General features: G+C 41.1%; 1 protein-coding gene across 1 annotated transcript; it reads left to right on the plus strand.

The window, feature by feature from the left end:
* The first annotated feature begins 7,370 nt into the window (after positions 1-7,370).
* Positions 7,371-14,722, plus strand: C3AR1 (complement C3a receptor 1). Its single transcript, XM_008683492.2, has 2 exons — positions 7,371-7,618; positions 11,885-14,722. Exon 2 carries the CDS (start codon positions 11,895-11,897, stop codon positions 13,347-13,349), a length of 1,455 nt encoding a protein of 484 aa, XP_008681714.2. The 5' UTR covers positions 7,371-7,618; positions 11,885-11,894; the 3' UTR covers positions 13,350-14,722.
* Positions 14,723-16,313: the final 1,591 nt, after the last annotated feature.

The following is a 16,313-nucleotide window of genomic DNA, read 5'->3' on the forward strand; positions in this document are numbered from 1 at the left end:
TTTTAAACAACTGCCCTTTGCAGTCTATGCAGTGCCAAGATTTTGTATTTTTATGCTTTTTCTTGCTGATTTTGTTTAAAATGGCTCCCAAGCAGGGCGCCTGGGTGGCTCGGTTGGTTAAATGTCTGCCTTCAGCTCAGGTCTTGATCCCAGGGTTCTGGGATCGAGTCCTGCATTGGGCTCCCTGCTCAGTGGGGAGTCTTCTTCTCCCTCTGCCCCTCCTCATGAGATCTCTCTCTCTCCCAAAAATAAATAAATAAAATCTTTTAAAAAAATTAAAATAAAATAAAATGGCCCCGAAGCATGGTGCAGAAGTGCTGTGTTATGTTCCTAAGTATAAGAAGTCTGTGATGTGCCTTATAAAGAAAATACGTGTGTTAGATAAATTTCATTCAGGCATCAGTTATAGTGCTGCTGGCAGAGAACTCAGTGTTAATTAATCAACAATGTACATTAAATAAGGTATCTTTAAACAGAAATACATATAAAACAAGTTTATACAGTTGACCCTTGAACAACATGGGTTTGAACTGCTCAGGTCAACTTATAGTGGCTTTGGGTTTTTTTAATAAATACAGTACAGTACTATAAATTTATTTTCTCATCCTTATGATTTTCTTTTTTTTCAAGATTTTATTTATTTGAGAAAGAGAGAGTGAGCGAGAGAGAGAGAGAGAGAGAGAGAAGGAGCAGGGGGAGCAGCAGAGGGAGAGGGAGAAGCAGGCTCCCCACTGAGCAGGGAGCCCGACGTGGGGCTCAATCCTGGGATTCCAGCATCATGACCTGAGCCAAAGGCAGACACTTAACCAACCGAGCCATCCAGGCACCCAATCCTTGGGTTCTCTTTTTCTTTTTTCTTTTTTTTTAAGATTTTATTTATTTATTGGACAGAGAGAGACACAGAGAGAGGGAACACCAGCAGGGGGAGTGGGAGAGAGAGAAGCAGGCTTCCCACTGAGCAGGGAGGCCAACGCAGGGCTCCATCCCAGGACCCTGGGATCATGACCTGAGCCGAAGGCAGACGCTTAACGACTGAGCCCCCCAGGCGCCGCCCCATCCTTAGGTTTTCTTAATAACATTTACTTTTCTCTAGCTCACTTTATTGTAAGAATACAGCATATAATACATATAACATACAAAATGTGTGTTAATCAACTATTATTGGTAAGGCTTCTGGTCACCGGTAGACCGTTCAGCGTTAAGGTCAGGGGGAACCGAATGTTGTATGTGAATTTGCGACTGTGTGGAGGGTCGGCACTCCTCACTCCCATGTGGTTCAAGAGTCAACTGTAGAGCGATCAGTTAACCAAAATGCTATGACCAAATGGCAGAACCTAAATCTGTGGCTCCCCTAGCAGCAATGGTTCAGTACCTGCCAATTCAGTGTTCCTGGTGACTTTATGCAGCACAAACTACGACGAATACCGAGAGAATAGAGCCTTCGTGCGGGAACAAGTTGTCTAAGAGGATAGGCTCCGGAGGCCAGCTGTCTGGTTCTAATTCTGCCATTTACGTAGTGGTGTGAACGTGGATAACTCATTAGCCCCTTTGCAACTCAGTGTCCCTTTTGACAATGAGATACTAATATTAGTACCTATCTTGTCACTGGGGAGTTGGGAGTGCTAAATAACACACAACCAATGAAGTGCTTAGCGTGGTGTCTGGTAGATAAGTTCTCAGTGTATAAATTATTACTATTATTGATACTAATTTACATTTGAAGTAAGAATTATGTTCTTTTAGATAAAGATAAGCATTGACACATTTATTTTCAGTATTTCAGGAGCTACACAACAGAGAACATAGTAACTAAAATGGAGTTACCATTCTAACACCATTTTTCCCTCAATGGCTGGCAAATGGGGCAAATATATAAGGAACGTTTCATCTGAAAGGGCCATGTACGATATTGTGACTTATGATAAGAAGTATGTATCTTGACCTATGTCCCAGTTCTTTACACAGAGCTCCTAAAACCCTCGTAAATTCCTAAGTGATAAGAGTATTAGGAGCATTTGTTCTATATATTTGGTCCTTGAACTGGATTCCTGACACAGCGGTCCTGAAACTCTTGCAATCTCCTCGGAGACAGGAGTGAATTTTGTCTTATGAGCAGCTCTGGGGAGGCTCCCAGCTGGCTCCTGGATGAGAGTTCTGGAAAGACAAAGTCACGCTTCGAAGCTTGAAATTTTCAGCCCCATCCCCCATTCTCTTGAGAAGCTAGAAGAATGGGAAAAGGAGTTAATAATGGATCACACCTTTGTGTGGAAAACGCCATAAAAATCCCAAAAGTATGAGACTCGAAGAGCTCGTAGCCATGAGGCACAGAAGTTGTGAGTAACCTGGGGACCAACCACTTGCCAATAGCACCTGAAGTGAAGAACAATCCTCTGGGACTTGGCCCTTAATCTGTGGGATGAAACACTATCTCCATGGAGATAGTGTGGAATCGAGTTAAATTGACATCAGCTAGTCTCACAGAATTGTTTGATGCGGGAAGAAAAAAAAAACAACAACAACCCACAGGTGTGATGACCAGGAGTGTCGGAAGTGAACTCTCAGCTGTATGAAGGAGATATACAGAAGAGGGAGAAGTGGTTTGGTTTGTTTTTTTCCCTACCGGAGGGGAACACTGGGTGGTTTCCCAACACAGTAGTACCACCTTCTGTTGCCTTACAGTGAAAATGAAATGGGGAAGGAAAGAGTAAGAAGAAAAGACATGGAGAAGACATTTCCTTTTTTTTTTTTTAATTATTATGTTCAATTAGCCAACATACAGTACATCATTAGTTTTTGACGTAGTGTTCCATGATTCATTAGTTGTGTATAACACCCAGCGCTCATCACATCACGTGCCCTCCTTAATGCCCATCACCATTTTCTAAATAACGCACAAATAGAATGGTTAACCTACAAAATCCACCAAAATTTACTCAGAAATTATGTAGACTTACACTTGCGAGAGCTATCTGTTCCTCAATAGTTCGGAATCCAGCCCCACCAAAAAACGTTCCCGTGGCTTCTCGTCAGATTAGATAAGCACAAACTGAAGCCTTGTCATCTTGTTTGCTTTCAGTTTCACGGAATGAAAGCCCCAAAGCGTGTTCATAAAAAATGTGCGTGGACTCAGTTTCCTTCCCCTTCAATCCCCCTCCCTTGCCTATCCTATGTATGTACTATAATAGAAAAATAATAACCAATAAATCAATAGAAGAAACATCTAATTTTCTTTAAACCGCTCAGATCTGAATGATTCATCATGGCAAATCTGACTGACTTCTTTCAAGATCCGGGCGTACGTGCATCAGATATTTGCCATTTTGATGGGATTAGCAGTTTTTTGCTTTGATTTACTTACTGTTCAACTGAATTGCTTTCCTTCCTGGGTGACTTTGTTCTTCAGTTTGTATTCCTTCCTGGTTCTACTGTAACTATGTGCATAATTAGGCAGTTATGCTAGAGGAAGGAGGGAGTACATCTAATCTATATTCCTTGAGGGCCACAGGTTAGGATTGGATTTGACAGAAAGGACATGACTTAACAATGGGAAAAGAACATTCTGTAAGTTATTCGTTCAATGTTCAAGATGGGAGAATGGCTGTGATATAATAGGCAAAACTGGAAGCCACGTAATTCTTTGGCATAATAATTGCTAACGTTTATTGAGTCCTTATGTGCCAACACTCTTGGCATGTATTCATTAACTCCTAACAATCCTACAGGGCACTGTGAATATTCCCCTAAATCAGTCATTGCCCAGCCCGAAAAATAGAAACCACTGTAGGTACATCAAGCAGGGTATTTAATATAAGCACTTGGTTGCAAAAGTGTTGGAAGGGCTAGAGGAATAAAAGGGGAGGACACAATATAACTGCAGGAGACTGCTTGCCTAGAATTGGAGAAGCGTGTCATCTAGAATGGGCAAGTGTGCACTTGTCTTTGAGGCTGAGGGCTCTTGCTGCTGCCTCGCAGGCACCTAGGAATTCACAGGCTTGCGGCTGCTGCTAGAACCAGTAATCCTGCTAGAGCCCACAGGGGCCAGCAGCTGCCTCGGCCACACATCCCATCTCTTTCGCAGGAGTCACCACAGTTGTCTTCTGCTACAGGAGCCAGAAGCTAAAGGATTCCCCTTTCAATCAATCTCTTTCTGTGTGTGTGTGTGTGTCTGTGTGTCTGTGTGTCTGTGTATAATATAGTTATATATATATATATATATATATAATTTTAATGTTTAGTTTATTTTACAGTTTTTGTTCTTTTTACTTTAAAATAGATTTACGGGGCACCTGGTGGCTCAGTCGGTTAAGTGGCTGACTTGATTTCAGCTCAGGTCATGATCTCAGTGCGTGAGATCAAATCCATGACAGACTCTGTGCTGGGTGTGGAGTCTGCTTAAGATTCTCTCTCCCTCTCCCCCTGCCCCCCAACCCCCACTTACACGTGTACACACACTCGCTCTCTCTCAAAAATAAATAAATAAATAGGGGCGCATGGGTGGCTCAGTCATTAAGCGTCTGCCTTTGGCTCAGGGCGTGATCCCGGCATTCTGGGATCGAGCCCCGCATCGGGCTTCTCCACTGGGAGCCTGCTTGTTCCTCTCCCACTCCCCCTGCTTCTGTTCCCTCTCTCGCTGGCTGTCTCTCTCTCTGTCAAATAAATAAATAAAATTTAAAAATAAATAAATAAATAAAATAAAGTAAAACAGATTTGCAATCCTGGGTACCTGGCTGCCTCAGTCAGTGGAGCATGCAGCCCTTGATCTCCTGGTTGTGAGTTCAAGCCCCACACTGGGTTTAGCGATTTTTTAATACATAAATTAAATAAAAAAATAAAATAGATTTGCAATCATTGTGAACAAACTAAGTTCCAGAATCAAATGCAATAGTTCCCCCTACTTTCCACCGTCCAATAGCACATGAGCATGCCCGTCTGGTAGAGCCTACTTAGAATTCCACTGGAGAGAAGGTCTAGGAAATGTGCTGCCCAGGCTTCTGATTGAGAGATAATAAGGAAGGATGGGAATGGGCTGAAGTTCAATAGATAAAATCTGACACAATCTCCATTTTGTAGGTGAGGATATGAAAACACAGAATTTAAATAATTTCTGTACAGTCACACAATGAAGTGGCAGAGCTGGGATTTAAATTCAGCTTTCCTCAAAGTTCTTAAGGGCAGAAACTTTGTTGTATATTTATTTTTAATTCTCTCAGACAAAACAGGCTAGAGATTCTGGTTCCAAAGTTTTTAATTTGGCCAGGTGAATACAAATTGCCATCACTGAAAATGTAGAATTATTCAGTAGCTCATAAAAGGTTTTAGTATGACTGCCTTTGTAATATATATTCAAAATTTCATTCTTTCTGGAGCATCTAATCTCTGCTTTGACATTTATAATTAGATATTCAAAAGGAACAAAACATGGGGCACCTGGGTGGTTCAGTCTGTTAAGCATCCGAGTCTTTATTCCAGCTCAGGTCATGATCTCAGGGTCCTGAAATCAAGCCCCGTGTCCAGCCCTGTGTTGGGCTCCGCGCTCAGCGGGGAGTCTGCTTGTCCCTCACCCCCTGTCCCTTCTCCTACTTGTGCTCTCTCTCTCAATCTCTCAAATGAACAAAATGTTAAAGAAAAAGAAGAACAAAGCAGAAGATAACCACATAAATCTCCCCAAATTTTCAACATTACACCACAAAACAGCTAGTACTTTATAAGAAGGGACAGAAGTCATCCAGAAGCAGGAGCACTGTTTACAAGATGTTTTCAGTAATTTTCTTCCTGATCTGAAATCTAAGGATCACAACTGGAAGTTCTCTAACTGGTTTTATTTGCTTTATAATCTTTAAAAAGACAGGAGCCAGGTGCGCCTGGGTGGCACAGCGGTTAAGCGTCTGCCTTCAGCTCAGGGCGTGATCCCGGCGTTATGGGATCGAGCCCTACATCAGGCTCCTCCGCTATGAGCCTGCTCCTTCCTCTCCCACTCCCCCTGCTTGTGTTCCCTCTCTCACTGGCTGTCTCTGTCGAATAAATAAATAAAATCTTTAAAAAGAAAAAAAAAGAAAGAAATGTTTCACAGTGATTTCTCTGCAAACAAGAGGAGGAGCAGATATTGTTTGGACAATAAGTTGATTAATACGGACTGAAGCGTTTACCCCAGGCAACAGTGTTCAAATACATTTTACCGAAGTGAATTTTATTTCATATACATATGTGTAAAAGAATACTGTGAGAATTTGTTAAGATGTGTAGTTTAAGCAGCAAACATTGCTTCAATCTTCTACATTGCTTCCTGATGGAACAATCTGATTGACTGTTCTTCCCACCCCCAATACCTGACGCATTCTCTCTCCCACCCACCTGGCCCTCATTTTGTTCCACTTAAACACTCTAAACAGCATGTCAGCTTCTCCTGTCTCTAGAAGTCTTTAAGGTCCTGCCCAAGGGGTGTCTGGGTGGCTCAGTTGTTTAAGCATCCAACTCTTGGTTTTGGCTCAGGTCAAGATCTCAGGGTCATGAGATTGAGACCCCTGTCAGACTCTGCACTGAGCATGGAGTCTGCTTGGGATTCTCTCTCTCCCTCTGCCCCTCCCCCTGCTCAAGCTCTCTCTCTCTCTCTCTCTCTGTCTCCAATAAAATAAATAAATAAAATCTTTTTTAAAAGGGGCGCCTGGGTGACTCAGTCGTTAAACATCTGTCTTCGGCTCCTGTCATGATCCCAGTGTGCGGGGATTGAGTCCTGTGTCTCCCTCTCCCTGTGCCTGCTGCTTCCCCTGCCTGTGCTCTCTCACATTCTCTCTTTCTGGCAAATAAATAAATAAAATCTTTTTTAAAAAATAATTAAAATAAGTAAATAAATAAATAAATAAAAATATTTTAAAAATTTTAAAGTCTTAAAAAAAAGTCTTTAAGGACCTGCCCAGATCTTACTTTTACCTTAAGACTTTCCTAGTTTGCCCCCGGCTACATGTAGCCTTCCCTGTTACGTTCTACTATTTACTTCTATTGGTACTTCTGCCATTATAGTCTGGGTTGTATTATAGGGGTTGTGTGTGTGTGTGTATGGGTGCATACTCCTACTAGATTGTGAATCTCTCGATATTAGAACATAGCTTAATTAACCTGATTGTGGTGTGGCATGTTTCTTTACACGTAGTCAGCACTCGAGAGATGCGACTTGAGATTCTTACGTGGGATCCTGCGGGTCGTGCGTCCCAACCACTCCGCACCTCCGCCCTCACAGAGCGCAGGGTCATTCGTGTGCATTTCTAAAACGCAAGCAAAAGCCTATAAAGTGAGAAGCTTGGGTACAGAAGTACTCTCTCTTTAGCTGTATTCTGTGTCCTGCAGAAAACATCCGAGAATTATGCCCTCCCACTTCTGCTTTTCTTACTTTTCTTATCTGAGACATTGAGGAGTGACTGATTTCAAAACTCATCCTGTGAAGTCAGATAGTAGTCAAAAGTGTGGAGTTTCATCTGTCATCATCAGAAACGGAGAGAGGGAAGAGGAAAATTTTCCTAAACATACTTCATAACTTGATTGTGCGTAAGTGTGGGAACCACACAGGATTTGTGGGGACCTCCAGACCGGTGCTGAGGCCTTCAGCTACTGTCTCAGGTTTTTGGTAAGAAAATCTACATTCACCTGATGACTCGTGTTTCCTCTGCTAATTACCAACAATGGTTTGAGGTCATCATTTTCTCTTCCCCCCATTCCTTCCCCAACTTTTATTTCTTTTGTTTTTCCCCACATCCACTTTTCTTTTTCTAAATATCCCACATTCTATTTATCTTCATTCTTCTTCTTTTTGTTCTAGAATTAATAGTGAATTTTCATGCCATTTTTTTTCTCTCTTAGATTGGCTATGTTTCTCTTTCTGAACTTTAAGTCCAGCTTTTCATAACAGTTTTGTTTTTCAAATCAGTTGCCTTTTATATATTTTTTTTTCTCATTCAATTTTCCTCTTTTTTCTTTTATTCTTTTGCTTATTCCTTATTGTTATTGACTCTGTCACCTTATCATTAGTATTTGATTCTGGAATGTACTTTCTTTTCCTGTTATAATTGAATTTTAGTTTCAGGATTTTCTTTATCCTTTTAACTACTTTTGGTCAATTTAGTATTGAAAACTAAGAAAGAAAGAAAGAAAGAAAGAAAGAAAGAAAGAAAGAAAGAAAGAAAGAAAGAAAGGAGGAGAGAGGGAAGGAGAAAGAGTTCTACCAATCTTAAATGTAGAAACGCCTTTCAGCCAAAACACTTGGAGAAATGTAAAAAGTGATCTTGTTCATTCTGAAAGACTTTTAAGACTGATTCATACATACTTTCATTTTAAGACAGATGATATGTGATATTTAAAGTATAGCTCACACCGATGACTCTATTTATATTGGAATTTTGCTCTTTTCAATCTTTTTTTTTTAAGATTTATCTATTTATTTTAGAGACAGAGGGGGAGAGAGCACAAGAGGGGTGGGCAGGGGCACAGGGAGAGAATCTCCAGCAGACTCTGTGCTGAGCACAGAGCCCAATGCGGGGCTCGAATCACCACCCTAAAATCATGACCTGAGCCAAAATCAAGAGTCAGTGGCTTAACAGACTGAGCCACCCAGGAACCCCTCTTTTCAATCCTTATTACTTCAGTTTGTGCAGCTCTCGGTACCTTTCCCTTTATCAACAATACCAAAGCCTTTTTAGTTCTGTGGTTCTTTGTAATAGAAAGAGTATTGGCATGACGGACATTGGGCTTAAGGTCTTAGAACCCTCCTAGTTGTGAATATGTGACAGTCCCCTGATTTGCTGAGTTTCCATGTCAAAAACTGAAAAATAAAACTAGAGACAAGGAAAAATAATTGCTATGTTTCCTTTCGGTCCTACCCTCCCTGATTCTATCCTTCTCTCAATATTTTATGGATCTCCGCATGAATACGCGTATTGGAGCAGGACAGTGGATCAGGGTAGCTGCCGTGCACAATAAGAAAAGAAGGGATCCTGATACGACTTGAATATTTGAGTGAATAAGGCTACAGAGAGGGAGAATGAGAACCACTTCTTCTTTTTTATTATTTTGTTGATTCAGTTATTTTAACTTCTGCTAATCATGTACGACCCTATGACAGCATTTGGTTAGCTCAGCAGAACTAATTCCAAGTCACGAAAATATTTTGGGACTCTATGAAAGGAAAAACAAAATGCTATTATAACCAGTAAGAACTGGAAACTGAAAAACAAAAAGGAAGTTGGAAGAGACAGCATCTTTAGTGGGTTATGGATAAGAATAAGAATTTTAAATCTAGTTGAAAAAGAAAAAGTAAACCCCCAAAATGAACATTCATCCACTGAAGTAATCTTTGATCTTTATGTCGTATAAAGCATTGTGCTAACTTCAGTAGAATAAGCACTTAAGAACAAGACTCATTTTTACCATCATGAATTTGAAGACCAGAATAATAGATAAGACAGCCATGATAATAATTATAATACAAGACAAAATGCATCACTGCATAGAGAATATGAAAGGAGAATCAAAGTATACACACACACACACACAAAATTAAGAGGCTGAAGAACTCATTTCTGATTAGTTATTAGACTATAAGAGGTTTCAAGGAAGAATAATATTTGAGCTTGTTTTGAAGAATGGCTAGGATTTCAATAGGTAGAGATTAAGGATGCAGGACAATGGAGGTTAAGGTGAAGGACGTAATTGCAGACAGAAGTAAACAGCATTAGCCTGAATAGTGAGTTGTTCAAGAAAGCTATAAGCTAGGGTGCATTTCCAGGAGTCTTCAGAATTAGGTGAGGGTAATGGCACAAAGGCCAAGAGAATGGAGTGGTAGTCGAAGACAGAGAAAAAGATGTTTGGAATTGTTAGTTAGAGGTAATTTTAGCCCAGTGATGGGGTAGAAGACAAATTTCAAGGGGTTAAAAAATTGCAAATTACAAAGGGTAAAAAGTGAGTGGTGAGAACAGACTCTAAAACAAGCTAGCACCTTTGAAAAAGAGAAACTATGCTTAAAAAAGAGACGTAAGGAACATAACATCCCGATGCAGAGTGTGATCCTAGATTGGCTATCACTGTGGATAAATCCGCTATAGAAGATGTTTTGGGGACGGTTGGGAAAAAACTAGATGAAGACTGAGTATTCCTTAAGGTAAAATCTTACCGCATAATGTGGAGACTAGATGAGAAAGGAAAGCAGTGGCTTTGAACTGGCATCTGCACGCCAGTTCATAGCAGCATTATTCACAAGAGCTAAAAGATGAAAACAATTCAGATGTCCATCAAGAGATAAGTGGATAAACAAAATGCAGTGCTTACATACAATGGAATATTATGTAGCCTTAAAAAGGAAAGAAATTCTGACATATGCTACCACATGGATGAGCCTTGAGAACATTAAGCTGAATGAAATAAGCCAGACACCAGAAGACAAATGCTGTATGATTCCATTTATATGAGATGTCCAGAGTAATCAAATACATAGTAACAGAAAGTAGCATGATGGTTTGCCAGGGGCTGGGGGAAGAGGGAAGCGGGGAGCTGTTGTCTAATAGCATTAGAGTTTCAGTTTTACAAGATGAAAAAGTTGTGGGGAATTGTACAATAATGTGAATTTACTTAACACTGCTGAACTTTATACCTAAAAAATTTTTAGAACAGTAAATTTTGTGTTATGTGTATTTTACCATAATTAAAGAATTTTAAATAGGCACAGAATAATGGAATTCTGTTAAATTTTGATTAAGAAAAATATGTATATATATATACACACATGTATATATATGAATATATGTGTATATATTCATGAATAACATTAAAAAAACAAACAAACAAGAAAGAAATGATGGGTGGTGAGGGAATCAACGCAGAGAGAGAAACAACTCTTGAGAAATTTGAAAGCAAAAGGAAAAGATGAGGTTGTATCTAAAGATATAACTGGGGCCGTCTGGGTGGCTCAGTTGGTTAAGTGTCTGTCTTCGACTCATGTCATGATCTCTGGATCCTGGGATCGAGCCCCACATGGGGGCTCCCTGCTCAGCGGCGAGTCTTCTTCTCCTTCTGCCCCTCCCTCCTCCCCGCTCCTACTCCTGTTCTCTCTCTTGCTCTCTTTCTCAAATGAATAAATTAAAAGTCTTAAAAATAAAAAAATTTAAGACATAACTGAGGGGTGCTTGGATGGCTCAGTCGGTTAAGTGTCTGCCTTTGCCTCAGGTCATGATCCTGGGGTCCTGGGATGGAGTCCTGCATCGGGCTCCCTGCTCCCTGCTTCGCCCTCTCCTCCTCACTCATGCTCTCTCTTGCTATCTCTGTCTCTTTCAAATAAATAAATAAAATCTTTTTTCAAAAAAATAAAGGCATAACTGAGTCTACAGCACCTTTTTTTGTGGTAGTGAGTCATCTGAAAATCTGGGGGGGGGGGAGGGGCTGGATCTTCTGCCCTCATAGAAATGAGAATATGTAAACTTCAAATCTTACAGACTGTTTGAGGTGGTGCTGGAGCTCATAAAGCCCTTTCGTGGATCTAAAGCTGGGAACCTCTGGTCTAGAAGTTATTGTTTGTCCATATAGCTTATTTGTTTTTAATAGGGAACACCAGGTGAGGAAAGGAACCAGGCCAGAATGAGAAATTGGAGTGCAAGAAAGAGGAGAAATGTGCGCTGATAGGGACTTCCAAATGAAATTATGATTTCTATACACATTTAAGTTGATACGGTAGATTTTAATGATCACACAATGTTTTGTGCGGTCCAGTGTAAAGTCAAGGAATAAAAACTAAAACAGAGCGAGAGCCTTTATAGTTCCACAGCATTATGCGGGAGGGTTATAATTCTAAGGATATGCTTTTAAAAAAAAAAAGATACTTTTAATATTTTTGTTTATATTTTTATAGAAGCTTAGCAATGGAGCCTTTCTCTGCAGATAACAATTCAACGGACCTACCCTCACAGCCCTGGTATGAACCCCAAGTCATTCTCTCCATGGTCATTCTCAGCCTCACCTTCTTATTGGGCTTGCCGGGCAACGGGCTAGTGCTGTGGGTGGCTGGCCTAAAGATGCAGCGGACGGTGAACACGGTTTGGTTTCTCCATCTCACGCTGGCGGACTTCCTCTGCTGCCTCTCCTTGCCCTTCTCGCTGGCCCACTTGGCTCTCCAAGGACACTGGCCCTATGGCTGGCTCTTATGCAAGCTCATCCCCTCCATCATCGTCCTCAACATGTTTGCCAGCGTCTTCCTGCTGACTGCCATTAGCCTGGATCGTTGCCTTTTGGTCCTCAAGCCAATCTGGTGCCAGAACCACCGCAATGTGGGGACAGCCTTCGCTATCTGTGGATGTATATGGGTGGTGGCTTTTGTAATGTGTATACCTGTGTTCATGTACCGGGAGACATTCGCGGTAGACAACCATAACATGTGTGGCTACAATTTTGGTCTCTACAGCTCATTAGATTATTCAGACTTCACCATGGATCTACTGGAAAATGGGTCTCTTGACAACTCCATGGTGCAGCTGCCTGGAGAAATAGATGATAGATTAGAGTCTTTCTCTTTACAAACAAATGATCTTCCTTGGACAGCCACCACTATCCTCTATTCTCAAACATTTCAAAGACCTTCTGGAGAGGCACTCCCTATGGATTCAGCTACATTATCTGGTCAACATCTGTATTATAATTTATTTAAACCTGCTGATGAGGTCTCATCTCTAATCTCCAATGGGTTTCCCACTGAAGATCACAGAACTGACCCACCAGATAACTCTGAGACTTTTCTCTCTACTGATTTAGAGCTTTACTCTGGTATTTCCAGCAATTCCTTATACGCATATGAGCTATCCCAAGATTTCCAGGATGATGATTTAGGCCAGTTTTCATATGACAATCAAGTACTAACACCCCTGATGGCAATAACCATCACTAGACTAGTGGTGGGTTTCCTTCTGCCCTTTATTGTCATGGTGACCTGTTATGGCCTCATTATCTTCCGGATGCGACGGGGCCGCTTCACCAAGACTCGGATCAAAACCTTGCGAGTGGCTATGGCTGTGGTGGTTGTCTTCTGTGTCTGCTGGGCTCCATACCACATTGTTGGAGTCCTGTCATTGTTTTATGACCCAGAAACTCCCTTTGGAGAAGCTCTGCTGTCTTGGGACCATGTGTCCATCGCTCTAGCATCTGCCAATAGTTGCTTTAATCCCTTCCTCTATGCCCTCCTAGGAAAAGATTTCAGGAAGAAAGCAAAGCAGTCCGTGAAGGGCATTCTGGAGGCAGCTTTCAGTGAGGACCTCACACAGTCTACCAGCTGTCCCCAAAGCAAAGTCTTTTTGGAAAGAAACAGCATCAGTACGACCGTGTGAAGATATGGAGCAGACGAGCCAAGCAGAGATTCTTGGGTATTCACCCAGTGCAACAGGTTTCTAAAACAACGAGGGGTATTGTGAGCAGGGGATTTCAGAAACCATCAGAGGGGCGCCTGGGTAGTGCAGTTGTTAAGCGTCTGCCTTCGGCTCAGGGCGTGATCCTGGCGTTCCAGGATCGAGTCCCACATCGGGCTCCTCCGCTGGGAGCCTGCTTCTTCCTCTCCCACTCCCCTGCTGTGTTCCCTCTCTCGCTGGCTGTCTCTCTGTCACATAAATAAATAAATAAATCTTTAAAAAAAAAAAAAAAGAAACCATCAGAGAATCAATCCATAGGTTCTCAGAGTATGGTCCTCAGACTAGGGGCATCAGCATCACCTGGTAACTTGTTAGAATCACCTAGAAACTTGCTGAATCAGAATCTCTGGGGTTGGGGCCCAGCAAGTATTTTAACAAACTCTCGTTTCTAATGAATGCTAAATTAGAGAATCATTGTAAAAATTAGTCTATTTCTATCCCAAACTAAGCCAATGAGATCATTGAGAACCTAGTCTGTTTTAAAATGATTTTTCCATCACGAAATTTTTTCTTTAGTTTTGTCCAAATCCCCTCCCAGATTCAATTTAAAACCACTTCATCTAGTCTTACCTGAGTGAAACATGATCATTTCTTTATGGCTTTGCTGTGGTGGTGGTGATGATGTTTTTCAATGAAAAGAAGGTGCAAAAAGAAAAAGTCTATGAAAACAAGCAGTTATGAGACTGAGTCTGGAACAGAGGACAACATCAGATGCTTGCTACGTGCGATACTCCTGGATACAGGACATGGGAATTCCAGGTTTCCATCATTACAACTAAATAGGCATCTACTGTGCAAAGCCAGGCTGCTAAGGCGTCTGAAAACTCACTCATAAAATGGCATGTAAGCTGCGGTTTGGGGGGTTTTCTATTTGTTTACTCAGTCTGCCTATTGATAGAACCATCTCTCTTCAATTCCCTTTCTTAAGCTCCTTTATTCCCTTATTCCTCCCCTGCCTCTAACTCGTCTTCCATATTACACTTTGTGCACCTAATAACCTCTAATTTCATAAGATTCAAATTGCTCCCCTCCTCTTGCTTGAAACTAATATTCCCTAAGAAACTCATTTCCAATGAGAAGAGAAAGAGGGTGGAGGATGGAGCAGAAATCTTTGAATCCACTGCGTAATGACCGAGTACCCTCGAGGAATACCATCAAACTTTGTAAAGCATGGTGGCACGTGTGTATCATTCACCAGGTTTCTCTCTGGGTTTTTAAAATTCTGGAGAGGCACTCCCTATGGATTCAGCTACATTATCTGGTCAACATCTGTATTATAATTTATTTAAACCTATTTATTTATCTTTCCCAGAGTAATACATGCACATAGTTTAAAGAGAACCCAAGGCTTATAATGAGACATAAGAAGTTTCCTGCCCTTCTCTGCCCAACCAATCCCTCCTCCCACTCCCCTCTCCCAGAAATAACACTTGCAACAATTTTAGACATTTCTTCTGATATTTACCATGACAAGTCGTGTGCTTATGCAGCTAGTTCTCATATACATGATAAAATCACTTCTTGTCTTGAAAGATGAATTTTATCCATTCATATTTTTTTGCTTATCCATCATCCTAATATTCATTAATCATCATACTTCAATTTGCTCATAACCACACACTTTCTTCTATTCTGTGGATTCCAACCATACGTATAGCTTTCCTTCCATCCTTCTTTCATTAAAAAAAAAAAAAATTATTGGGGCGCCTGGGTGGCACAGTGGTTGAGCGTCTGCCTTCGGCTCAGGGCGTGATCCTGGCGTTCTGGGATCGAGCCCCACATCAGGCTCCTCCGCTATGAGCCTGCTTCTTCCTCTCCCACTCCCCTGCTTCTGTTCCCTCTCTCGCTGGCTGCCTCTATCTCTGTCGAATAAATAAATTAAAAAATCTTTTAAAAAATTATTAACTCTATCACCGTCTCATTTGTCTGTATATATAAACTTTATTGTGTCGAACTTCTGAAATCTCGGGTTTGTACTACAATATAGCCTCACCTAAGCGGAATGTAATTATTTAATCTTTAAAAAAGAGAAGATGAGATGTTTTAGACGTGCAAGGCACTATTATTTGTTCAGTGATTGAGGTTAGGCTCAAGACTACAAATAAGTTCTAAGGTACTAATGCAGAAAAATTGCAAATCAAGGGAAGTCTTTCAATTGTGAGGTAACAATGTCTGACGTGATGTAAGATTTACAGTGCCACCTTCCAATGTCATCTGCTTATATATTTGATATGAATAAACGCTTTCTTTCTTGTGGTTCCTTGCAAGACTGAAATTCATGGATCCTCTTAATTGTTTGACACTCAGAATACATCATAATCTCTACACACACAGCAAGTTAATCTCATAGTGGGCGGCGGGAGTCTTGCTAAAATGCTAAAATGGCAATTAGCTAGGCTCCTGGAAGTCCCAACATATCTCACAAGACCCTGGGTGTAAGCCCCAAACTCCTGCATTTAGTGTACGGGATATTAGGGTGAATGGCATAGTTTGAAAGACTCGATAGTTGTTATTTCTGGATTCTCTTTGAGAGTTCCATCCCCGGGAAATGTATTATGAAAAAAATTCTACAATTGGAATTCCCTCATTTCTTATGGAAAATTCTGGTAAGTACCTGTATTTACAGGAAGTCCCAGATGGAGATCCAGCTCCTCCCGAAACTGTAGTATCTCCAGTCTTTGAAATATGCCAGAACACAGGCAAGGTGGCCTAGTCCACACACCAAGCTTCAAGGGGTGACTGCCTCTCCCAACATTTCACTATATTTAATAGCATTGGGGAAAAAGGCAATGTAAAACGCATGTTTTTTAATTCTGCTTTCCCAGCAATCTTATAAAACAATTTTAAGATCAACTAATGGGACCCAGGGGTGGGAGGCAGGGAAGG

The sequence above is a fragment of the Ursus maritimus genome, unplaced genomic scaffold (genome assembly GCF_017311325.1).
Source record: "Ursus maritimus isolate PB19 unplaced genomic scaffold, ASM1731132v1 scaffold_26, whole genome shotgun sequence".
NCBI classification, from domain to species: domain Eukaryota; kingdom Metazoa; phylum Chordata; class Mammalia; order Carnivora; family Ursidae; genus Ursus; species Ursus maritimus.

Coding starts and splice junctions, on each gene's coding strand:
- C3AR1 (XM_008683492.2), top strand. CDS start 11,895: ATGGAGCCTTTCTCTGCAGATAACAATTCAACGGACCTACCCTCACAG.